The sequence below is a fragment of the Macaca fascicularis genome, chromosome 11 (assembly GCF_037993035.2).
Source record: "Macaca fascicularis isolate 582-1 chromosome 11, T2T-MFA8v1.1".
NCBI classification, from domain to species: Eukaryota; Metazoa; Chordata; class Mammalia; order Primates; family Cercopithecidae; genus Macaca; species Macaca fascicularis.
The window spans coordinates 7,592,474-7,617,135 of NC_088385.1; the positions used below are offsets into that span (position 1 = coordinate 7,592,474).

General features: G+C 46.8%; 1 protein-coding gene across 25 annotated transcripts; it reads right to left on the reverse strand.

Annotated features, from left to right (window-relative positions):
* On the reverse strand, positions 1-24,642 carry ZNF384 (zinc finger protein 384). 25 transcript variants are annotated; one of them, XM_005569938.5, is made up of 13 exons: positions 24,496-24,642; positions 24,227-24,288; positions 23,278-23,337; positions 13,250-13,320; positions 12,741-12,978; positions 12,458-12,505; positions 11,923-12,256; positions 10,965-11,057; positions 6,466-6,690; positions 5,605-5,787; positions 4,003-4,081; positions 2,282-2,440; positions 1-1,381 (listed from the first exon to the last, which is right to left on the reverse strand). In XM_005569938.5, the coding sequence occupies exons 4-13, from the start codon at positions 13,313-13,315 to the stop codon at positions 977-979; spliced, it is 1,830 nt and encodes a 609-aa protein (XP_005569995.3). In that variant the 5' UTR covers positions 13,316-13,320; positions 23,278-23,337; positions 24,227-24,288; positions 24,496-24,642; the 3' UTR covers positions 1-976. The 25 variants fall into 25 exon arrangements, with proteins under 25 accessions (XP_005569995.3, XP_073862274.1, XP_073862273.1 ...); XM_074006173.1 differs by adding an exon at positions 23,565-23,710 and having other exon boundaries at positions 24,227-24,503; XM_074006172.1 differs by adding an exon at positions 23,556-23,710 and having other exon boundaries at positions 24,227-24,503.
* Between the last annotated feature and the right edge of the window lie 20 nt (positions 24,643-24,662).

The following is a 24,662-nucleotide window of genomic DNA, read 5'->3' on the forward strand; positions in this document are numbered from 1 at the left end:
TGAAAATTCTCAGAGATAATGCATTTATAAACACAGAAATGGTTACAACAAAGATGGCCGTGATGAGTGGGTATAATATATTTATATATATATATTTATATATAAATCCGTGTCCGGCATCTGACCGTGGCACCTAGGGAGCTAAGTCCAGTCCTTGTGTTTGCCTTGAACTCTCCCTTCTCCGCAACACCCCGGTTTTGGAGTTTCACAGATAACACAAAGCCTCCCACAGCTCCTTGGGGGGTGGGTTGGGGAGACTGAGAGTATAGGGTCTGTGTAGGCAGAGAAGGAGAGAGGCTCCAATGAAATCCCTAAAACCATAACCCACACTTCTAAGCCACCTGTGACCAACTTGGAAATTTCTGGCCCCTTGGGGACCACATCTCAGCCCTTGCCCCCTTCAAATAAAAGGAGGTCTGTCCCCTACCCCAAATCTTCTACCAGCAGTCAACAGGAAGTGAAGTGAGACGATGCAGGGGAAGAAATGGCTCTCAGGGACTGAGGCAACTGAGAAACCTCTGTTCTTTTGCAGGCAAGAATAGAACAAGAGGCTGGTTGCATTTGGGGCTCCCTTTTCTCTGTTATCTGGGAGGGCCAGCCTCTAGTCTTCTATCAACCCAAACTTTGAGGATAAGGAGGGTAAGGATAGGGTAAGTGACCACACTGGACAAGTTTCTATGAGGTCATAGCAAATCCTTCCCTTGAGCACCAACCCCCAATTTTAAAAGCTTTGCTTGGGAGGGGAGGCTGCTGGATGATACCATCAGCTCAGTATTCCTTTGCAATCAGGAGGGCTGATGTTCCTTTTGAAGAGTTCAGAAAAAGGATGGTATCCTGTGAAGGAAAGCTGTGCCTGAGGCCCAAGGAGAGGGAGCCAAGGCCTGTGAAGAAGAGGACTTTTCCCACCAAGAGGAGTTGGAGAAAGAAGAAACCAGGACTACTTCTTCCTCTTCCCAGTGGGTGGCAGCACGGATCTCTAAGAGCTGGCCAGGTGCTCCACCTGGATGGTGCTGGTGGTGACAGTGAGGCAGATGTCCTTATGATGCTCCGCCGTCTTATAGGGGGTCAGGTCAAAGGAACACTGGGGTGGAGGGTTGGGGTTGCTGTCCCCACCACCCCCACCCTGGGGGGCTGCCCCAGGAGACTGGAAGTGTGGTGGTGGCTGTTGCTGCTGCTGCTGCTGCTGCTGTGATGCCTGGGAGGCCTGGGCCTGGGCCTGGGCCTGGGCCTGAGCCTGAGCCTGAGCCTGGGCTTGCGCTTGAGCTTGAGCCTGGGCCTGCGCCTGGGCCTGGGCCACTGCTGCCGCCGCCGCTGCTGCCTGCACTTGTTGCTGAAGATCAGGAGGGTTGTGTTTGCGCATATGTTTCATAAGGTATGTTTCCTGAGGGAGATGGTAAAAAGAAGTTGAGGGATGAAGAAGAAGGAAAAGAGATTACTTGTAACTAGCACCCTAGGCTCTGATTCTGCTAGAGTTAAGGTTTATACTGGTTTTCTGGAGCCAAGACTGAGCAAAACTCAAGTAAGACTTTCAGTGGCTCACTACTGAGAGAAAAAAGAGAGGGGAACCTTTAGAAGTCAGTGAGCATTCAACTGGCAAAGGAATGAGCTGCTATTTTTTTCGAAGACCCCTGAATGAAACAACCTTACAACCTTTCCTGGAGTCTCATAGAAAATATCTAACTGGGCCAGGTGTGGTGGCTCATGCCTGTAATCCCAGCACTTTGGGAGGCCAAGGCAGGTGGATCACTTGAGGTCAGGAGTTTGAGACCAGCCTGGGCAACATGGTGAAACCCCGTTTCTACTAAAAATACAAAAATTTACTGGGCGAGGGGACATGCACCTGTAATCCCAGCTACTCAGGAGGCTGAGGCAGGAGAATCGCTTGAACCCAGGAGGTGGAGGTTGCAGTGAGCCGAGATTACACCACTGCACTCCAGCCTGAGTGATAAGGCGAGACTCTGTCTCAAAAAAAAAAAAAAAGAAAAGAAAATACCTAACTGAAATCTTGCTCCCCTCAAAATTTCAAGTGGCTTTATTTTGCCTTATGTTTAAGTAAAATGAAGAATTACAGTTTATCAATCTCTATAGGATTAGGGGATCAGGCATCCCCTAAATTCCTCGGCTATGGGTCTAATTAATTTCTGAACACTTACTTGTTCTGCTAAGTTGGAGCTAGGGAGGCCGGGTATTCGCTGCAACAGATCTCTACCCAGAAAATGGGATGAAGTGGACTGTACTCTTAGAGGACTATGAGGAAGGAGAGAAGAAATGGAGCACTCACTGATGTGTATGCCCGACTGCAGATGGTGCAGGTGTACACCTTGGCATGCTTCACTGTGTGCGTAGACAGGTGCACCTCCAGTGAGGCTGCATCCGTGTACGCCCGATGACAGTTGTGGCACTTGAAGGGTTTATCTTTGTTGTGTTGCCGTCTGTGGGACTGAGAAAATTGGGAGAAACCAGAATGAATACATTGTCCTCTTCCCTCCTGCCCCCTTGACCTTGATGGAAAGCAAAAAGGTAGGTGTCAGGCCTCCCAGCTTCTCTCTCCATCTGAAGAAAGTAGAAATTGTTTCAAATGAAACTTGAGAAGCTACAGGCTAAGGGTGGAAGCATACCTCATGCAGCACATACCGGGATCCCAAGACAGCTTATGCCCGTCTCACCAGTCCAGTAGTTCTTAAAGTGAGGCACGGGGATCTTTAGGGAACACTAAGATCTTCGCAGGGGGCCCACAGGATCAAAACTCTTTTTTCTTTTTTTTTAGATGGAGTCTCACTTTGTCGTTCAGGTTGGAGTGCAGTGGTGCAATCTTGGTTCACTGCAACCTCTGCTTCCTGGGTTCAAGCGATTCTCCTGCCTCACCCTGCAAGTAGCTGGGACTACAGGCACATGCCACCATGCCCGGCTAATTTTTTTTTGTATTTTTAGTAGAGATGAAGTTTCACCGTGTTGGCCAGGCTGGTCTCGAACTCCTGAGCTCAGGTGATCCGCCCGCCTCGGCCTCCCAAAGTGTTGAGATTGCAGGTGTGAGCCACTGCGCCCAGCCAAATCTTTTCAAAATAATAAGACAATGTTTGCCTTTGTCTCTCTTGAACCCGGGAAGTGGAAGCTGCAGTGAGCTGAGATCGTATCATTGCACTCCAGTCTAGGTGACAGAGCGAGCCTGTCTCAAACACACACACACACACACACACACACACACACACACACACAAAATGAAAAACCTAACTGAAATCTTGCTTCCCTCAAAATTTCAAGTGGCTTCACTTTGCCATATGTTTTACATGTAACCTTTACAGAGGTTACATGATGTGTGACAACACAATAGGCCAGATGCAGCAGATATGAGAATCTACTCATCTTCTAGCTTAAGACATTAAAGATCCCTGTGCCAGGTGCGATGACTCATGCCTGCAATCCCAGCACTTTGGGGAGGCTGAGGTGGGAGGATGGCCTCTGTCCAGGAGTTCGAGACCAACCTAGGCAAGACAGCAAGACCCCCATCTCTACAAAAATTAAAAAACCAGCCAGGTGTGGTGGTGCATGCCTATAATCCCAGCTACTTGGGAGGCTGAGGTGAAAGGATCACTTGAGACCGGGAGGCTGAGGCTGCAGTGGGCCGTGATCACACCACTGCACTCAGCCTGGGTGACAGAGCAAGGTCCTGTCCCCAAAATTAAAAATAGACACCTGCAAAAATGTATAATCATGCCATTCTTCTCACTCAGTTGTTTTTGGAGGGTCTTGGAATATGTTATTCATGTTAACACACAATGGGTTTTTGTTCTTTCTAAACAGATTACCATTATAAATATTTTTCAGGTTTTTCAGTTTTACAACCTCTATATAGATAGCTATTACCCACATAAACAAAAACTCTTTGGGTCCCTCGATAATTTTTGAGTGTAAAAGAGTCCTGAAAACATTTGAGAACCACTATACTATTCAAATGGCCCCAAGTCTCAGACTCAAGGTCTGTGTGGAGGGTGGAACATTTACCTGCAGATTGGAGAGTTGTGTGAAGGCTTTCTCACAGCCTGGGTGTGCACATTTGTATGGTCTATCACCAGTGTGGATTCTGCACAGGATGAGAAGAAAGGGAAAGAATGTCAGCAAGACCACTTAGGAACTGGCTCAACAAGTTTTCTCCAGGTCAATCCTGCTCTCCTAAGGAGGCACATCAGACGGGCCTCCAAGAGGCACCAGCTTTCCTCTCTGATGTGGATCAGGTACTAACGCTTTGCTTCTGGTCAATGCCTGCATCACTCAGCTCAAGCTGAGGCTCCTCTCTGCTGGGAGAGGAGAGACTGAGGACTTGGCACCCAAGGGACAGGCAGCCCACAATTTGGCATACAACTCAGCTCCTACAGTAACTGTCCTAACGAACATTCAAGAACATAAGATAAACACAATGGCAAGGAAAAAGAAAAGCCCAACGCGTCTTCCTTGCTCCCACCTTATAGCCAGAAACAGTCCCCTCAGCCTTGAGCATCACTTCCAGAGAATGTTATGGTATCAAAGAAAAGCAGAGTTACACTGATTGTGGAGAGTAGTAGTGATATGAATGGAAACTCATTAAAACTTCTAAGTGCTTTTTGCAGTCCAGCCCCCTAATGGCAGGAAATGCCTAGTTTAGTACCAATGTGACCTCTTTCCCCAACACCACGGGGCCCTCTGCTAAGATGAGCCAAGGACTTAAGGGTGCAGTGACACCCGCTCCTCATCAGCAACTTCAGAACCATCTCCATGACCAGGTTCTTTTCTGGACCTCTGGTATAAAATCTCAACAACGTCACAGGACACGCCTCTTCTTTGTGAAGAAAGCCTGATTCCTCCCCTCCTCTTCTCAAAGCAAGATGCCTGATCACTTTGAGATCATCACATCCACAAGAAGCCGGGTGAGACGGTCTATGGCCTGTAAGTCTGGACTCCAACTTGAGATAGCACCGAAGGAGATCATCACTTCTTCTAGTTGGCAGGTTCACTTCTTCCTAGTCACTCCAGATTCACGGGATAAACACTGGGCGGGCATCTTTACAAAGCATGAGGTTTTTCATTTTCTGTTTGCTGATTCTCTCTGAACATTTAGTACGTGTTTTCTTTTGTTCTCTACTCTTGGCATCCCTCGGAGCCTTGCTTGTTGCTGTGGGTGTCACCAGGCTGGTGCCCAGCTAATGTCTGATTTTATCTTCTGTTCATAATTGGTGCCCTAAGGGCTAGAGGTACGGTCTTCTCCACTCAAATGACTCTGTTTTGGCATCAAGGGGCAAATCTTGCAAGACGGGTACATGAGTATTTTCAGGGAGGAAAATAAGAGAAAAGTTGTTTCCACTCCAGGTACGTGTCTGTCTCCCATGGACCAGTGAATATCATACAGTCACTGCAGCTCCCCGACGTAGCTCTTGCCCCAGAGAGGCTCTCTCTGTGTCCACTTGAATCTCCAGTGGTGTTTGGTCTTCCTTCTCCCAGATGCCAGCCAGGTCTCTCCTCCAGCCAGGTCTCTCCCCCGCCCCCCGCATGCGGGTTGTTGTGTGTGTCCGGGGCGGGGGTGGGGAGGGCATGCCAGCGGGGCGGGGTCAGTAGCCCGCCACTCTCCCTTACCGTGTGTGCTGCTGGAGGTGGGAGAGCTGGCGGAAGGCCTTCTGGCAGTAGGAACAGTTGTAGGGCTTGGCCCCCGAGTGGATACGGAGGTGCTGGGCCAGGTAGGAGGTGTTGGCGAAGGTCTTGGAGCAGTGCGGGCACTTGTGGGGCTTGATGGTCTCCGTGTGCATCTTGGAGTGGATCCTGCCGGAGAGGAGAGGAGGGAAGGGGGGAGGAGGAAGCAGTTCGACACCAGGGGCTCAGCTCTCTGCTGGGTGAAATGATGTTGCTTGACGGATGAGAGCACCCCCTTCCTCCCTCCTCCCAAAAGCACTCCAGCCTGGATAGGCAAATGAAGAGGACACCCAGATCTAGGTTGTTGCTGATCGTAAGTCGGTGGCTAGAATGGCAGTGAGATGATGAAGAGCTGCAACCCATGGCTCCTGGTAACCTTAAAGTAGTCAATCTCATCACCCTCCGCTTTTTCCTAAGGTTAACACACTCACCACAGATACCCTGCTTCCAAATAGTAATTTGAACAAAGACCAATACCGCCTGTTCCCCATGGACCTGAAGTTGAATGCACACCTTGGCTCTGAACTGAAGCATATAGTAAAAGCAGGCCTGCTCTGCAGAAGATTTCCAAACACAGACACAGAGAGAAACCACAAAAATTGTTCCAGACTTTGGAATTGGAGACCACAATTTTCAAGGCCCCCCAAAGAGCTAGGATATATAATTTCCACAGACAGTAATAGGAGGTTGAGGCTACCAATGGGCAAAGGTGAAAGGGAAAAAAAAATACATGTGGAGGAGTAGGTGCAGGTAACATGGCCTTAGGGTTCACGGCCAGGTGGTGGGGTAAACCAAGAGCAGCCTTACCGGGTGTGCTGCTGAAGGTGGGAGAGCTGGCGGAAGGATTTCTCACAGAAGTTACAACTGTAGGGCTTAGCCCCTGAGTGTATACGGATGTGCTGGGCCAGGTAGGAGCTGTTGGCGAAGGTCTTGGAGCAATGTGGGCACTTGTGGGGCTTGGTCTCGGTGTGTGACTTGGAGTGGATCTGCATCTCCGACTTGGAGTAGAATGTCAGTGAGCACATCCGGCACCTGAGCCAAGTGAGGGCAATGGTTAGAACCCTTCCCATCAAGAAGGTGTGGCTGAACCCTCCCCTCTATGTCCAAGAGAAGCCCACCTATCTGAGCTCTCTCCTACTCCAACCTGAGAGTAGGGCTCTATGTATTCATCTTCATGGCCTAAGCGTCTAACATGGTGCCCAGCACATTATAAATATTCAATGAATGTTTGCTGAATGACTGGACTGCCTCGATGTGCAAAAATGTATTTCAACCAGATAAAACAGAGTAACAGTATGAACTCCGGGCAGAAGCAAATTTTTTTTTTTTTTTTTTTTTTTTTGAGACGGAGTCTCGCTCTGTCGCGTAGGCTGGAGTGCAGTGGCCGGATCTCAGCTCACTGCAAGCTCTGCCTCCAGGATTTACATCATTCTCCTGCCTCAGCCTCCCGAGTAGCTGGGACTACAGGCGCCCGCCACCTCGCCCAGCTAGTTTTTTTGTACTTTTTAGTAGAGACGGGATTTCACCGTGTTCGCCAGGATGGTCTCGATCTCCTGACCTCGTGATCCGCCCGTCTCGGCCTCCCAAAGTGCTGGGATTACAGGCTTGAGCCACCGCACCCGGCATAGATGCAAATTTCAATGGGCCAGGAATATCAGTTAACTTGTTTTCCTTCTGCCTACAGCTTGATTTCAAACATTTAAGAATTCCTTTCTCTAATGTTCCTGTGTATGAAGTACATGCCTCTGTATTCCTCAAGACCCCTAGATGATAATGAGGAACAACTAACTAGATCCTCTCTTGCCTCCACAGATAATTTTCTTCCCTCAGATTGTCCCCTACTTCCTTTTTGGCAGTGATTTCTAGAGGGATGGGGGTGAGGAAGTATCAGAATTATTTGGAGGGGCTTTTTCATACCATGTATGTCTGCTCTCCACCCTCTTATCTAATGTTCCATCCATCATCTACCCACCCCTTGCCCATAGCCCCTTGACAATCAAGTGAAAACCACTCTTGCCCATCCTGGCTAAGACGGTGAAACCCTGTCTCTACTAAAAAATACAAAAAAACTAGCCGGGTGAGGTGGCGGGCGCCTGTAGTCCCAGCTACTCAGGAGGCTGAGGCAGGAGAATGGCGTGAACCCGGGAGGCGGAGCTTGCAGTGAGCTGAGATCCGGCCACAGCACTCCAGCCTGGGTGACAGAGCGAGACTCCGTCTCAAAAAAAAAAAAAAAAAGAAAACCACTTTTGCAATGACCAAGGTAGCTGCTAGGGGAAGGTGCCATCCCTCAAGCATTTGGGAGAAAAGTGTTTACAGAACACCTATCTTCGAAGCTAAACCTCTCCTCTTCCCTAGCACACGCAGCCAGTGTCAGCACTCTGGGGTGACATCAGCAGCACCTGATCATACTTTCACTCATCCCAAGTTGGCAATCCTTTCCACTCTGGTATTGTCCACCAAATATCAAATAAGGAGGCCTCTGAGCAAGTTAAGCCACGACTATCCAAACTTGACTGAGTAAAAGCCATCTTTCATTTTCGTAAGCAATTCGCCAGTGTAAAATGGGAGCTAGTAGAAAAGGCAATGGCCTGGAAGCCAGGCAATTAGCACAAGTCCCTCTTCTTTGGGTTCCCCCCTAACTTTTCTTCTTAAGAGAGGCTTCAGGTGGTGTGGGGTGATGATTTCTGCACTTTTTTCACCTCAGGAGAATTTTTTAGTTACCAGATTATTGATCCCTGGCAGTTGTCTGAGATGCCCAATCATTGCAGGAGACGAGGAGGCTCTGTTTATAGGGAGCATAACCCAAAGGACACAAGCAATGGGAATCGGGATGCCTGGCTTCTACTCGGGGTTCAGTTACAAACTTGCTCATTAATACACCTCAATTTTCCGGTGTGTAAAATGGAGAACTAAACTTTTGCCCCCAGAAGGGCCAGCAAACACCTAGGACAGTCAAAGGTAAGCCAAGTATTCTCCAGTAATAAAACTGCACTCATCTCAAGCCTTAGTGCTGACGGACGAGCTCATGCTAGTAAATATTTCACTCAGACTGAGGTTAGAAGCTGGACACATTGTCACTTGAAGGGCAACTGTACTAAAGTTGCAAACTAATTTCCCTTGATGCTACAGTTTCTCAGACAGGTAAAACATATTTATTTTAACCCAAATAAAATCTCATCAATTTGTGTGTGAGGGTGTTCAATAAACAATTCTGCCCTTAACATTAAGGTTAATTTTAAAAAATAATAATAATAACCCACTTAATCAAAGTTTCCAATAAGAGAACTTGCAAAACTTAAATTCATTTATAATGTGCTGGCAAGGGAATGAGCAATCTCAGAATACACTAGGTATAATAATGATGATGAGCACAATGATAATAGTTGCCATTTGTTGTTAGGCCTGACAGTGCCAGGCACTAGGTTAGGCACTTCAGACACACAGTTTCTACTCCTCACAACCTGGCAAGTCTTACCCATGTTTTACAGAAAGGAACACAAAGACTTAGAAAGTAATTTGCCAAAGGGCAGTTATTCACTACAAAGCCATGATGCCAGCCTACTTTAAGATTCCTAACACCAGAGGTATTCAAGCAGAGATTGGAATCATCTGCCAGGAAGGGACTGACCAAGGAGATCATTAAAATATTTCCAAGTTGAAAATCCTATGACGTCAAATAAGAGAGTCCTCTAATGCAAGATGCTGGGTGGTTGGAAAGAAATTCAATTTCGGAGAGTTGTGGCAGTCAGCAGAGGATAGAAAAGCCAGCATCCATATCACTGGGTGCATTCCTCCAGGGGCACCATTCACATCCAGCACAATGAGAACGGGCCCCTCGGAAGCATACAATGCAATGGCCTTGATTATAATGATTACAATGGCCACTGAATTATCATCCATGCTTCCTAAAATGCTCAAAACAATTTCAGATATTCTGACTTTGCCTCAAAACATTTCTACAAGGTAGATGAAGGCATGGTTGATCTTCCCATTTTATATATGGGAATGAAGAGTGGGAGATATGTTGACTTGCCCAGAGTAACAGAACCCAATTCCCCCAATACCCAGTCAAATGCTACTGACCACTGAAATGGATATGGCTGACCCACACATGCATCAAAACAGAAATTCATTGTGATTAAAAAGATTTCTTTTGCCGGGCACAGTGGCTCACGCCTGTAATCCCAGTACTTTGGGAGGCCGAGGCAGGCAGATCACCTGAGGTCAGGAGTCTGAGACCAGCCTGGCCAACATGGTGAAACCCTGTTTCTACTAAAAATACAAAAGAATTAGCTGGGCATGGTGGCGACCCTGTAGTCCCAGCTACTTGGGAGGCTGAGGCACAAGAATCACTTGAACCCGGGTGGTGGAAGTTAAAGTGAGTTGAGATTGTGCCACGGCACTCCAGCCTGGGCGACAGAGTGAGACTCCGTCTCAAAAAAAAAAAAAATTCTTTGGAACGTCAAGAGTTCTGAGTTTCTGAAGAAATTCTGTTTACCTAGGATACAATAAGTCTCCCTTCAATTTCAGAGTTCTTTGTAGTCACCTGGGTGGAGGGTCATTCAGGAATTTCAAAAATACTGAATGTGTGGAAAGTCCTATGAGGCTTTCTTCCAACTGTATATTCACATTTCTTTTAATGTACACAGTTTGGAAAGTCCAGAGATAGCTTTAATGTGGGTCCCAGTGGAGAAAGGGCAGAAAGAGAGGACCCTGGATCCATTAGAAGGGCTCTCTCTATAGGATGTTAAAGGATCCTTCCACTACTTCTACAAATTGTATATAGATGTATCTCCATGTCACAATGGCCTCACTTTAAACAAACACATAAGAATCCAGATTTCTATACGATAACTTAAAATGGATTTTAATTTTATGAACTGATATATAAAAGAATGCCTTTAAATGAATCAAACTTGTCAGGTACCTTTATAATATGATATGATGGAAACATTTTCCAGGAACACTTTTATTGTATAAAGTGGGGTACACCTGTAATAATAAAGCTGCAATGAACTTTTGGATTATGAGCTGGAATTCTGCAGTGCTCAATTCTGCATAGCAACACTCCTCTCATTTTCACTTATAAAGAGCGATTTAAACACTCTGTAGGCTACTCTCCACAGTAGAACTATACAACACAAATAAAAATAAATGCTAAGTAACTATTTCTTAACTTTCTTTTGAAGTTCCCAACATTTCAAATCTTATCTGATATATACTCCCAACAAATGGGAGGCATAAACAGAATTATCCCCATTTTACAGATGAGGAAACTGAGGCCCAGAGAGGGGAAAAGGACTTGCCCAGGGTCACACAGCAAATTCGTGGTGGAGCCGGGAACTGAATCCATGAGCCCAAGGCTCTGTCCATTTCCTGTGCCGCAGTTCCCTTCGCTCCTAAAATGGGAACAACATTGCCCATCTGGGTACACTAAGGAACTAAGGACAGACCCAGACTCCCAGCCATGCACATCTGCCCGTCTATATCAAAGCTGTGACAGTAGTTATCCCACTCTATACAGTGCTACCAAACTCCCCAAACCCACTAGGGCATGTGACAGTTCTCAAAGGGATTAAAAGATGTTCAACTTTCAAAGGGCAGGGAGTTTACTTACGTAATTATTTTTATATAGTATCACATGCAAATATGCATATAATGCTTTTTGATAAAGGCAAACTTAGAGGAAGTGGAGAATCAAAATGACTTTCATAAATCAGAAAGCGAGCAAAGTCATTCTATAAGTATACACTCCAAAGGGGGAGGCATCCTATTCCTCCTGCCTTCTTATGAAAGCCCCTCCCATCATCCCAACCATGCAGGGTGAGGCAGGCTCAGTGTTCAAACATGACCCAGGAACTGGTGAATGGCACATAGGTTAGGTGCTTACCAGAAAAGATTCTTAGAAAAATAGGAATGGAATATGTAGAAAGCAAACAGGAGCTACAGACAAGAGTCTTAAACCCAGCATAAAGCCGCATTACAAGAGAGAGATTCTACTTTGTTACTAAAGAGTAAGTCAGTGTTAACGACCCCCAAAACAAGGGTTAAAAAAAGGAAAGGGTGAAATGGGTCTCTGCATCCTAACAAGATGCTAGCAGCTCTGCCTCCTATCCTATGACGGGACACCTGACATGCAAGTGGCTCAGAGCTGGGAAGCTGTCAGAGTGTAGCACCTGACTGGGGCAGAACACAATGAGGGTACAGGGAGAATCACCAAGCTAGGCATCCTCGCCTCATCCTGCCCCTGGCTCTGAGTCTTACCTGTAGGTCTTGCCGTCTTTCTGATGGTCATCATCATCCTCAGGGGAGAGGACATAAGGGTCGTTCATCTCAGGCAGCCCTGATTCCAGCATCCGCTTCTTCTTCCGGCCCCGGGGCGGCTTAGGAGCCACACTGCCACCTCCACCACCACCTCCACCTCCTTCCTCGGTTAGGGTCGATGCTACCTTCTTGGAGAGGTCAGGGACAACCTGCAGGGCTTGTGAGCCAGGGGGAAGAGCTGAGACAATCATGGGAGCCGAAATGGGGAAGGTCTGAGCTGATGATGCTGTGGTCACAAGAGAGCCTGAGGGGGACGTGATTACCAAACCCGGACCTAGGATTGGGAGAAAAAGGAGATGGCGTCACGTTGTTCAGTTCGGATCCTAACCCTATTTCATTTCCCCCACATCATTGTCTAATTAACCCCTCACCCCCCGCCAACCCAACCCAGAGTACATAGGAAACCCCAAACCCTGTAGAAAAATAATGGTCTCCTAACCCTTGTCCCCACCCCCCTGGTAACAGTGAGATTTACCCCTTGATTGACTCCCTTCTCTTCTCCACCTCTGAGAACAGGAGACTCCTTGATTCAGAGAAGGAAAGAATGTCACCTCCTCAAAGGCAGGGACCGCATCTTCTACTTCTTTGTATCCCCCACAATGCCTAGCACATTGCTAGGCACACAGTAGGCACTTAATAAAAATGTGATTGAGTAATCAAACACATATCCCACTCCCCATGTCCGTGGAGCCCCCCAGCCTGGGGTACTGATCATGGAGGATCAACACCTCAGATTGGAGAAGAGCAGAGTTGCTCACCAGCAGTCATCAGTCCTGTAGACGGCACAGGGACCACCGTGATATTCTGGGTAACGGATGCTTGGCTGTGTGGGGTCAGCTGGTCTGACTTGGACTCTGTGTCCATACTGATGCCCGAGGGCAGGGACACTGAGGCAGGCACTGTCAGCAAGGTGGGGTAGTGAGGTGGAGCCAGACCACAGCCCTTCTCTGGCAACAGCTGATCCTTCATCTTGTTGATGAACATTGTGTTCTCAATCTAAGAGAAAAGGAAGGGGAAGGGAGCACCCTCTTCAGACTGAGAGGTTGATTCTGCTTGCTCGTGAGCACATTTCAGTGTCTGTCCGCCTTAGGGATCAAGGATGAGTACTTCATACCTTTGGCCTTCTAGAGAGAAGCCAAGGCAGAAACACTAGATAATGCTCAGCGGTGGGGGACGAAGGAAAACAGCACGTGGTGGACCTTCAGTCTCCACAGTAACGGAACTTGCTACTGAGAGTTGGGGAGAGCAAGAAAGCAATACCACTTACCTGACCTGAGACTGTGGGGATAGAAGGCCAGAAGTATGGGTTAGAATTGAAGTGAGATTCTTCCATTCTACCTGAAGAAAAAATGAGAGAACACATCACATTCCGGAATTACTCTGAACAAGCTAAGCAATGGAGAAGGGGAACTGAAAGGTTCCTGGTCTCCTCTGGCACCTGATCACATGGTTGGGGACTGGCAGTCAAAACCTTAGTGTCTAGCACATTAGTCCCTTGGTCAGAGCCACTTGTCACTGTATCCCCATCCAACAGAGGCTATCCTACTTAATGACTGTGAAAGAACTTATACGTATCGCATTTACTCACACAATGTTATTCATGCCCCCTGAAGAAAAACTGGTATTACTTTCCTTTGCCGGCAAAAAGAAACTGAGGTCATGAGAGGGGAGATGATGTACCCAAAGTCACAGAAAACAAATCACTGACTCACTTGAAAATGGCCAGGTACTAGTACCTATCATTATTCCTTTCTCTTATTCTTCAAAACTATACTCCTTAAAATAAAAATTTTATGTTTTATTTTTTCTGTTTTTGAGACAGGGTCTTACTGTCACCTAGGCTACACTGTAGGGGCACAATCATAGCTCACTCCAGCCTCAATCTCCCGGGCTCAGCCTCCTAGGGAGCTGGGACTACAGGCCATGTAACACTATGCCGGACTAATTTCTTTTCTTTCTTTTTTTTTTTTAAAGTAGTGACAGGGTTTTTCCATGTTGCCCAGGCTGATCTTGAACTCCTAGGCTCAAGGGATCAGCCCACCTTGGCCTCCCAAAGTGCTGGGATTACAGGCATGAACCACTGTGCCCAGCCAATAAAAATTTCAAGAGTTCCGGCCAGGTACGGTGGCTCACGCCTGTAATCCCAGTACTCTGGGAGGCTGAGGCAAGCAGATCATGAGGTCAGAAGATTGAGACCATCCTGGCTAACACGGTAAAACCCCGTCTCTACTAAAAATACAAAAAATTAGCCAGGCGTGGTGGTGGGTGCCTGTAGTCCCAGCTACTCAGGAGGCTAAGGCAGGAGAATAGTGTGAACCCGGGAGGCGGAGCTTGCAGTGAGCCGAGATCGCACCACTGCACTCCAGCCTGGGTGACTGAGTAAGACTCCGTCTCAAAAAAAAAAGAAAAAATTTTTCAAGAGTTCCAACCCATATGTCTACAGTTCTATGTGGTTTGAAAAGGTTCCAGGCCAGAACATAAAACGACTAAGAAAATTAAAAGATGAAGACTGGGTGTGGTGGCTCACACCTGTAATCCCAGCACTCCGGGAGGCTGAGGTAGGTGGATCATTTGATGTCAGGAGTTTGAGACCAGGTTGACCAACCTGGTGAAACCCCATTTCTACTAAAAATAAAAAATTAGCTGGGTGTGGTGGTGCATGCCTATGATCCCAGTTATTTGGGGAGGCTGAGGCAGGAGAATCACTTGAACTGGGAGGCGGAGGTTTCAGTGAGCTGAGATCGTGCCACTGCACTCCAGCCTGGGGAACAAGAGCGAAACCCCATTTAAAAAAAAAAAAATCAGAATCAAAGCATATTTTGAGTACCACCTACTATCAAGATCACACCCCACCAATCCCACCAAGGTCTAAGAACATCCATGGTGCGCCACTGGGTACCACACATGCAGTGCTGAGCAGTGAGAATCAAGGAATTACTAGTTTTAAAAGTGTTCTGGCACTAGCAGTATCCCAGGTTTCCAAAGCGTTTCAGAATAGGCATAATAGTGGGCCTGTTTTGTAAATATAGTGTATATTTTGGTCAAAACTCACCAAACTACACAGTTAAAAGCTTTGTGTTTTATTGTATGTAAATTATATATGCATAAAATATAAAACATATAAATCTCACTAATATTCTTCAGTTTACTAACCTCAATTCCTAATGTGAAACTGAAGTTCTAGGAGTGAATTGGGTTAAATATTTTAACAAAGACACATTTCAAAAATTAATTTTGTGTTTTGTGTTTTTTATATTTAAATTTGACTATACTTGAATAGACATTCTGTTGGCTTTGTATTTTTTTCACCCTTCACTATTCTCAAGTCAAAATATTTTTAGTAACACTCACTACACCATATAGCAAGAGTGCTAGACTCCTGCTTTATATTTCTCAAAAACTATGCTTCCGGCCGGGCGCAGTGACTAACGCCTGTAATCCTAGCATTTTGGGAGGCCAAGGCAGGCTGATTCCCCTGAGGTCAGGAGTTCAAGACCAGCCTGGCCAACATGGTGAAACCCCATCTCTACTAAAAGTACAAAAAATTAGCCAGGCATGGTGGCGGGTGCCTGTAATCCCAGCTACTTGGGAGGCTAAGGCAAGAGAATTGCTTGAACCCAGGAGGCAGAGGTTGCAGTGAGCCAAGACTACGCCACTGCCTGGGCAACAAGAGTGAAACACCATCTCAAAAAAAAAAAAAAAAAAGGAAAAGAAACCTTTGTGAGAAATAAACAGCAAGAAAAGTAATCCCTCAGAATCATGCCAACAAGCAACAGATGGGTACAGAACACAGGCATCCCACCACCCAGTTTCACAGTCTGATCACTTCTCCTACCAAGGTTTAACTGGCAGTATGTTGGTCAAGAGTAGCTTCCCAAAATCCTGAACCAGCAAAGACAGAGCCCCACAAAAAGCAAAGAAGAGAGTGTGAGACTGATGAAACGGAGAAATGAGGAACAGCAACAAAAAATAAACAGTATTACCAGGCTGCTACTCTGAGCAAAGCACAACTAAGGTGCAGGTGGGGAAGACCCGTGACAGGCAAGTTAGACCCACTGAGGATACACTGGAGGCAGACACTAGAGCTACTGAGAGCTAAACGGAAGGCTGGCACAGAAACTCAGTTTTAAATACTAAGGAAACAGGGAAGGATCTTCAACAAAGGCGCTGAAACTGAAAATCACTCTAACTTGACTCTGTTCCTTATTCTTTTATAGAAAACATCACTTTTTTTGTTCTATTAAACACCCTCAATTTTCATAAAATCTATAAAGGAAAAAACTGAATTTCAGCCTTTTTAAAAAGTAGCAAGGGTGTAATGTACCAAATCTGTGACTACAACAGTTTCACATAAATAGGCTCACTATTAATAAGGACCAAAGATCAAGTATACATCAATTCTGTTTTCTGAGTTATAAAACACAATAAAATTAATCAGTCTCTGATACAGGTACTAACTTGGCCCTTCCAGCCATAGCTTTATAAAGGGGTTTTATAGCTGGGTGTGGTGGCTCATGCTTGTAATCCCAACACTTTGGGAGGCCTAGGCAGGAGGATCACTTGAGGTCTGGAGTTTGAGACCAGCGTGAGCAATATATTTGAGACCGTGTCTCTAAAAAAAAATTGAAAAAAAAAAAAAAAAAGTGGATGTGGTCGTGTATACCCATAATCCTAGGTATTTAGAAGGCTGAGGTGGGAAAACTGCTTGAGCCCAGGAGTTCAAGACTGCAGTGAGCTATGAACACACTACCGTACTCCAACCTGGGTAATAGAGCAACACCCCATCTCTTAAAAAACATGCAAGCTGGCTGGGCACGGTGGCTCAAGCCTGTAATCCCAGCACTTCGGGAGGCCGAGACATGCGGATCACAAGGTCAGGAGATCGAGACCATCCAGGCTAACACGGTGAAACCCCGTCTCTACTAAAAAATACAAAAAACTAGTCGGGCGTGGTGGCGATCGCCTGTAGTCTCAGCTACTCGGGAGGCTGAGGCAAGAGAATGGCGTAAACCCGGGAGGCGGAGCTTGCAGTGAGCTGAGATCTGGCCACTGCACTCCAGCCTGGGCAACAGAGTGAGACTCTGTCTCAAAAAAAAAAAAACATGCAAGTTGCGGTGGCTCACATCTGTAATCCCAGCACTTTGGGAGGCTGAGGTGGACAGATTGCTTGAGTCCACCCGCATGGGCAACATGGTGAAACCCTATCTCTACAAAAAATACAAACATTAGCCAGGCATGGTGGCGGGTGCATGTAATCCCAGCTACTTGGGAGGCTAAGGCAGGAGAATCATTTAAGCCCGAGAAGCAGAGGCTGCAGTCAGCAGAGATTGAGCCACTGCACTCCAGCCTGGAAAACAGAGAGAAACCTTGTCTCAAAAACAAACAAACAAACAACAAAACAAAGCAAAGATGGGGGTCTCAGGTTATCTTCAGCCAACAGAATCAAGATAACAACCAGATCACAGTTTAAGAGAATCCAATCTTGCCAAACTTTTTGGGAAGCAGCAATCACATCTTTTACATCTGTATCTTATAAACATCCCCAACATATGACTTTATCACCCAAGACACAATTACATATTTAATGAATTGAACAACAGTAGACTACATACATATAGATTTTGCAGACAATGCTAGGGGTTCAAGTCTTATCCACAATCCATGTCTAACCTTCTAGTGGAGGGAAATGAAACAGACAAGAACTAAGAGTGGTGATAAATGGTGGGAATGAAGTAGAGAATTAGGATGGAGAGAATGGGTGCGGTGGCTCATGCCTGTAATTCCAGCACTTTGGGAGGTCGAGGTGGGTGGATCACTTGAGGTCAGGACTTTGAGACCAGCCTGGCCAACATGATGAAACCCCATCTCTACTAAAAATACAAAAATTAGCCAGGCATGGTGGCACACGTCTGTAATCCCAGCTACTCAGGAGGCTGAGGCAGGAGACTTGCTTGAACCTGGGAGGTGGAGGCTGCAGCAAGCTGAGATCTCACCACTGCACTATAGCCTGGGCAACAGAGCAAGACTCCGTCTCAAAAAAAAAAAAAAAAAAAAAAAAGATCAAAAATAATAATTAAGAGGGAGAGTAAAAGAAACAAAGGGCCAATGTATAATTTTCCCCAGAGAATCAAGGAAGTTGGCTGGGTGTGGTGGCTCGTGCCTGTAATACTAACACTTCGGGAGGGCAGGGTGGGTGGGTCACTTGAGCTCAGGAGTTCAAGACTAGCCTGGCCAACATGGCAAAACCCCATCTCTAATAAAAATACAAAAATTAGCAAGGTGTGGTGGCAGGCACCTGTAGTCCCAGCTACTTGGGAGGCTGAGGCAGGAGAATCACCTGAGTGCAGTAAGTTGCGATTGCACCACCACAGTCCAGCCTGGGTGACAGATCAAGAACCTGTCTCAAAGGGAAAAAAAAAAAAGAACGAAGGAAGTAAATGCACTATGGATGTGAAAACATAGGAAGGAGGAGGCTCAGCACGGTTACTCATGCCTGTAATCCCAGCACTTCGGGAGGCCAAGGCGGGTGGATCACGAGGTCAGGAGTTCAAGACCAGTCTGGCCAATATGGTGAAACCTTGTCTCTACTGAAAGTACAAATATCAGCCAGGCATGGTGGCAGACGCCTGTAGTCCCAGCTACTCAAGAGGCTGAGACGGGAGAATAGCTTGAACCTGGGAGGTGGAGGTTGCAGTGAGCCAAGATCGCACCACTGCACTCCAGCCTGGGCAACAGAACAAGACTCTGCCTCAAAAAAAAAAAAAAAAAAAAAAAGTGGTGGACAATATCACCACTATCATTATCATTACAACTTATTAAGCACTTATTGTGTTCAAGGCAGCATTCTAAGCACTTTACAACTATTACATCATTTAGTCCCTGCAACAATGAGGTAGGTACTGTAATTCCCATTTGAAATGAGGAAACTGGAGGCACAGAGTCCAACAGTAAATAGCAAAGCAGGAATGTGAATCCAGGCACCAAAGAGCAAGTTAAGGAAAGGGGTTCTACAAGGAACCAAAACCATACAACTGTAGTACACGCTTTCTGATGTTATGGCTTGATTCAGGAAATAAAATTTAAAATATTTCTAGGAATGAACTATGTATTTTCCAGCTAGTTCTCAAAAAATGTTTTCAAAATTGAAGTTTCTGGTAACAGCAAAATGACATGCGGTTCAAGGTCATATTCCCTATTCTGTGAAACCTGCCTTAGCTACCAAGATAACTTATTTTAAGATGACAGAGCCTGAATGAAGAGGCCAGACGTCACAAAGGAAAATAAACAAAAAGCCCCTCCACTTCCTTGGATACCTAGTTGATTGCTCTGCTTTGGTTCTTAACAGAACCACAGTTGGTCCAAGGACAAGACAAGACACTACATATGCGTTACGGGCTTCTGAGAAATAGGTCAGTCCAAAAGGGGGACCACAGAGAGTACTGCTCATCCAACTAGAAGCCACCTTTACCAGCAAAATGACACCTGAGAAATGCCATGCCACGGTGCCACTGATGAGGCTGACTTAATCATCTGTGTACTCCTGAAATGAGATCAATGGAGAGCTAAGAATCAAAACTATTGCCAGAATACAAGGTAAATGGCGCCCACTAGAGTTGTGTAACAGGGCGCTCTGGTGCCAGACCTGCTTACTGTCTGTTTTACCACTTTATCTTTTGTGGAGGAAATTTCTCCAATCCATCCCAACATCCAAGCAGGCACATATCAACATTCTTATTACCCAAAGAAGACCCCTGATGTTACACAGAAAACTCATGTCTACACAGAGAGTGCCGGTTTTCATGATTATGCCAATATATTTAAAGAAAGCACTTTGGGAGGCCAAAGTAGGAGGATCACTTGAGCCCAGGAATTCAAGAACAGTCTGGGCAAAATAGGGAGACCTTGTATCTACAAAAAATCAAACGTCTCTACAAAAAATTTAAAAAGCAGCTGGGCATGGTGGCTCACGCCTGTAATCCCAGCTACTTGGGAGGCTGAGGCAGGAGGATAGCTTGAGCCCAGGAGGTCGAGGCTGCAGTGAGCCATTATCACGCATTGCACTCCCGTCTGGCCAACAGAGTGAGACCCTGTCTCAAAAAAAAAAAGAAGAAAAAAAGAAAAAGAATAAAAAGAAAAAACAAAAAAGAAGGAAAGATATAACTGGTAGAAAGAAAAATACTGGCAGGTTGAAAATCTGGGTTCTCATATCAACTTTACTATTGCACCAAGCCTCAACTGTTCTGTTAATAAGAAGGGACATTTACTGCGGGGCGAGGTGGCTCATGCCTGTAATCCTAGCACTTTGGGAGGCCAAGGCGGGTGGATTGCCTGAGCTTAGGAGTTCAAGACCAGCCTGGGCAACACGGTGAAATCCTGTCCTACTAAAATACAAAAAATTAGCCGGGCGTGGTGGCGTGTGCCTGTAATCCCAGCTACTCAGGAGGCTGAGACAGGAAAATCGCCTGAACCTGGGAGGAGGAGGGGTTGCAGTGAGCAGAGATCACACCATTGCACTGCAGCCTGGGCGACAAAGCGAGACTCAGTCTCAAAAACAAAAAAAAAAAAAAAAAAAAAAAAAAGGCCGGGCGTGGTGGCTCATGCCTGTAATCCCAGCACCCCAGCACTTTGGGAGGTTGAGGTAGGCAGATCACGAGGTCAGGAGATCGAGACCATCCTGGCTAACACTGTGAAACCCCGTCTCTACTAAAAATACAAAAAATTAGCCAGGCGAGGTGGCGGGCGCCTGTAGTCCCAGCTACTCGGGAGCCTGAGGCAGGAGAATGGCGTGAACCCGGGAGGTGGAGTATGCAGTGAGCCGAGATTGCGCCACTGCACTCCAGCCTGGGCTACAGAGCGAGACTCCGTCTCAAAAAAAAAAAAGAAGGCAGGTTTACTATAAGTTGGAGGATAATTTTCTCTTCAGAGACACAAGAACTGCATATTCCTTCTCCCATCTCAAAAGAAATCTCAGAAACCCTCAGGAGACACAGAAGAGAGACCTTATCAAGTATTAATAACAGTCATGAAACACAGAGACTTGAACTCTCAGACCAGAGCTTTGTCTGTCTGACCACATCCTTCCATAATGCTACCAACCAGCCAGGGATAAAGATGACACGGCTTCCAGCAGGTGTTTTTGGCAGATACGGAGAAGACCACCATCTCTTTCCCAGAACCCACTAATTGTTTTTTACTGTTGTTTTTTCAAATAAAGCATGATTTCCTTTTCCCAAGAAAATAGCATTCCCTTAACACAACCAACTCTTAGAAAATCATGAAATACATTCATCAACTTCAGTAGCTAGAGAATGGCCTTGGGAATCAAGACTTGTGAATTCATTTTTTTTTTTTTTGAGACGGAGTTTCACTTTGTTGCCCAGGCTGGAGTGTGCAGTGGCACAATCTCAGCTCACTGCAACCTCCACCTCCTAGGTTCAAGCAGTTCTCCTGCCTCAGTCTCCCAAGTAGCTGGGATTACAGGCGCTTGCCAACACACCTGGCTAATTTTTGTATTTCTAGTAGAGATGGGATTTTGCCACGTTGGCCAGGCTGGTCTCGAACTCCTGACCTCAGGTGATTCAGTCTCCTCAGCCTCCCAAAGTGCTGGGATTACAGGCATAAGCCACTGTGATCGGCCAAGACTTGTGAATTCTAATTCTAGGTCCTGTATCAGTGGATGACTCTTAACTATTTAAGTGGAAGAATTAACCATTTCACGAGGTTTCTATTAGGATGGAGAATGGAAGAGGATGAGGCCTTTATAAGTAAGTTTGTAAGGCATATGGTGATGGGATAAAGGCAGCACAAAAAAGAGAAAGAATTAAATACCCCAAGTGCTTCTGAAAGGAAGAGTTACAGAAATACTTTCACAAGATGAGGACTATTAGCACCAATTAGTGAAAATTATATGAGGACTACATAATTACAAAGGATCTACCCAAAAGTAACAAATCTATAGCCTCCAGTTTAGTAATCATCTACAAGTAACATCAACAAGAAAAAGATGGAAAAAAAATGAACTTGAATTCAACTACAGAAAGAACTTAGACACTATTGAGAAACCATTCCAAAACCATACAACTGCAAAAAGTTACCTTAGTTCAAGACTTGAAATGAAGAAACACAGAGAAAATTTTTTTTTTTCTTTTTTCCTCAATAAGGAAACAAAATCTCTTTCTCTCAGGTTCTAAAGACATTCAAGAAGGGCCATCCCAGTAGGATGTGTGAGGCTTTCCTGCTACGATCCATAAACTCTTCCAAGTACAAGTAACTCAGAACAAGTGCACCCCAATGTTACTGGGAAACACCATCACACCATGCACAGACTAAACAGGACTGCTACCACCACACAGCTGGCAACCTGGGCCAACAGCTTCTACCCTGGGCACCACTGGACCACTATACCCTGCATTCCGTGGGAGGAACAGCACTGTGGTTCTCCTTGCCCTGTCTGTTCCACTATAAATGATGGATCTGGGGAATGTGAGGTCACAATAAATAAGACTGGAGAAGAAGAGATATGTACCCAATATTTAATCAACAACTTGGCTCAGAAACCCACAGGGCATTTTATCAATCAACCTGGAACTGGTTTTTAAAAGATACCTCTGGGATCATAAGCTCCGAACTCAAACTCTTTAGGTTGACTCACTGCCATTTTCAGGCCACCCAAAACTCTTCCAGACCTACTTCTGGAGTCTACTCCATACAGTTTTATCCACTTCACTCCAAACTACCCATGAAGCAGTTTTTTTGTTTTCTTGTTTTGTTTTTTTTTCCCCTGAAAATTTCATCTTGCCACACCAAACTCAAATAATCCTGTGTCACAGATTCTAATCACTCCACAGACCCACTTCTAACACTCCACTGGAGTATTAGTGATAGGAACTCCATTCTAAACTCTGCCCTGCTTGTTCCAGATACAGGAAAGCAATTCCATAAGGACTATATTGGCACTTAGGGTCTTTGTGTCCCAAAGCAGAATAAAAATCTCTCCTTTGGACACAAGGGAACACTATTCAGTGGCTTCACCTGAGCATTTCACATTTCATTCCCGATGAGCATTAGAGGGAATGGAAAGTGATACGGTACAGTACCAACTTTTTACACAAAAACTTCCTGGGGACCCTCAAGAGATAATAGAAGCTGATTTTTCTCCCACAACAAACCTCAGCATTACAATTGCTATTACTTTAAGTATTCCATCACATTGTGAAACACACACACACGCCCCATTTGGTTGTGACCCCTTCTCCCCCAAAACCAGAAAAGCCATTAACCCAAAAATTATCTTACCCTCTCTCTCTCTTCCTCCTGCCGTCTTATTCCTTCTCCTTTCCAGGGCTCCTGAACTTTCTGTAAACAAATTGTCTAGGTTACAGGGGCCAGGCAGGGTGCAGCCAACACAGAACTGTGGAGAACCTCAGGAATTATTTGTCAGCAGTCAGTCTGGAAGGCAGGCAGACCCCCCAACCAGCAATCCAAAGATGGGTGGATATAATAACAGGAGTGTAGTGCAACCCTCTATGTGGATACGAGGGAAATAAATCCAATTCCCAGAAACTAAGACGAACTCTTATCACCAGCGTGTGGATTCCACTCCTAGGCTCAGAGACTGGTCCTCGTTCGTTCCCAGGCCACAGGTAACCAGGGGTCAGAGAACAGACGAGATGGAGGAGCAGGAGGGTCTCTACCCCAGAGGAGTGGCTTCAGAAGGCAAAGCTGAGGGCTGGGGGATGCACAAGCCCTTGTGTCAGGCACAGTGCCAGTTCAGGCCCAGTCACTTCCTCTAGCCTTCCCCCCACTTCTTCGAGGACTTCGCCCCCTGCCTACCCAAGGCCTTGTGCCAAGAAGTACCTCCCACAGCCTGCACCGTGGTCTATCTACTGGAGACCCCAGCTGTACCCCTAAAACCTTCGCTCCCCTGAGACAGTTCCTGGGAGCCTTCTCCTGATGTCGTCCCCTACCCCTTTCTCAAAGACCCTTCCTTGGGACGTCCCTCCTTCCCCTCCAGGGAGCTGAACTCTGCCACCCACCAGACAGGCACCCGCCCCCTAAACCCCCCCATTCCACCCCATCGCCCGCTCCTCCACAACCACTTCCGGTTCCGGGACGGACACCCCCCCCCCCCCCACACACACAGAGTCACATCGTGGACCCCCCCCTTCCCCGCCCGCCCAGGGAAAAGGGGAGGGGGAGGAGCAGGGAGCTTGGCGCGCGCCGGCTGCAGCGGCGCGAGACTCACCCGGCGGCGACGGCTGCGGCGGCGCCAGAGCCTGAGCCAGAGCGCGGGAGGGGCGGCGTTTGCCGGGAAAGGAGGGAGCCAAGTGGGGTGGGAGGACCAGGAGGGGGCGAGGGAGGGGAGAAAGCGCGAGGCGCAGCGCGCGGGCACGCACTTCTGGCGCGAGACAGACCCACACACTCACACGCAGGGAACGCGCGCGAGACACCCGCAGGGCGGGGGCGCGAGGCAGTGGGTGGCCCCCCGCCCCGCCGCCCTCCCCTTGCACTCACCCGGAAGTGGTGCTGCAGCTCGTGCTCCCGCGAACCCCAATTCCTCCACGCCCCCCTCCCTCCCTCCCCCCAACAGGCTCAGAGAAGAGCTCTGCGGAGAGAAGGCGGGAGCGCCGGAAACGAAAAGGGGGGAGGGAGGGAAATAGCAATGTAGGGGGGGCGCTAAT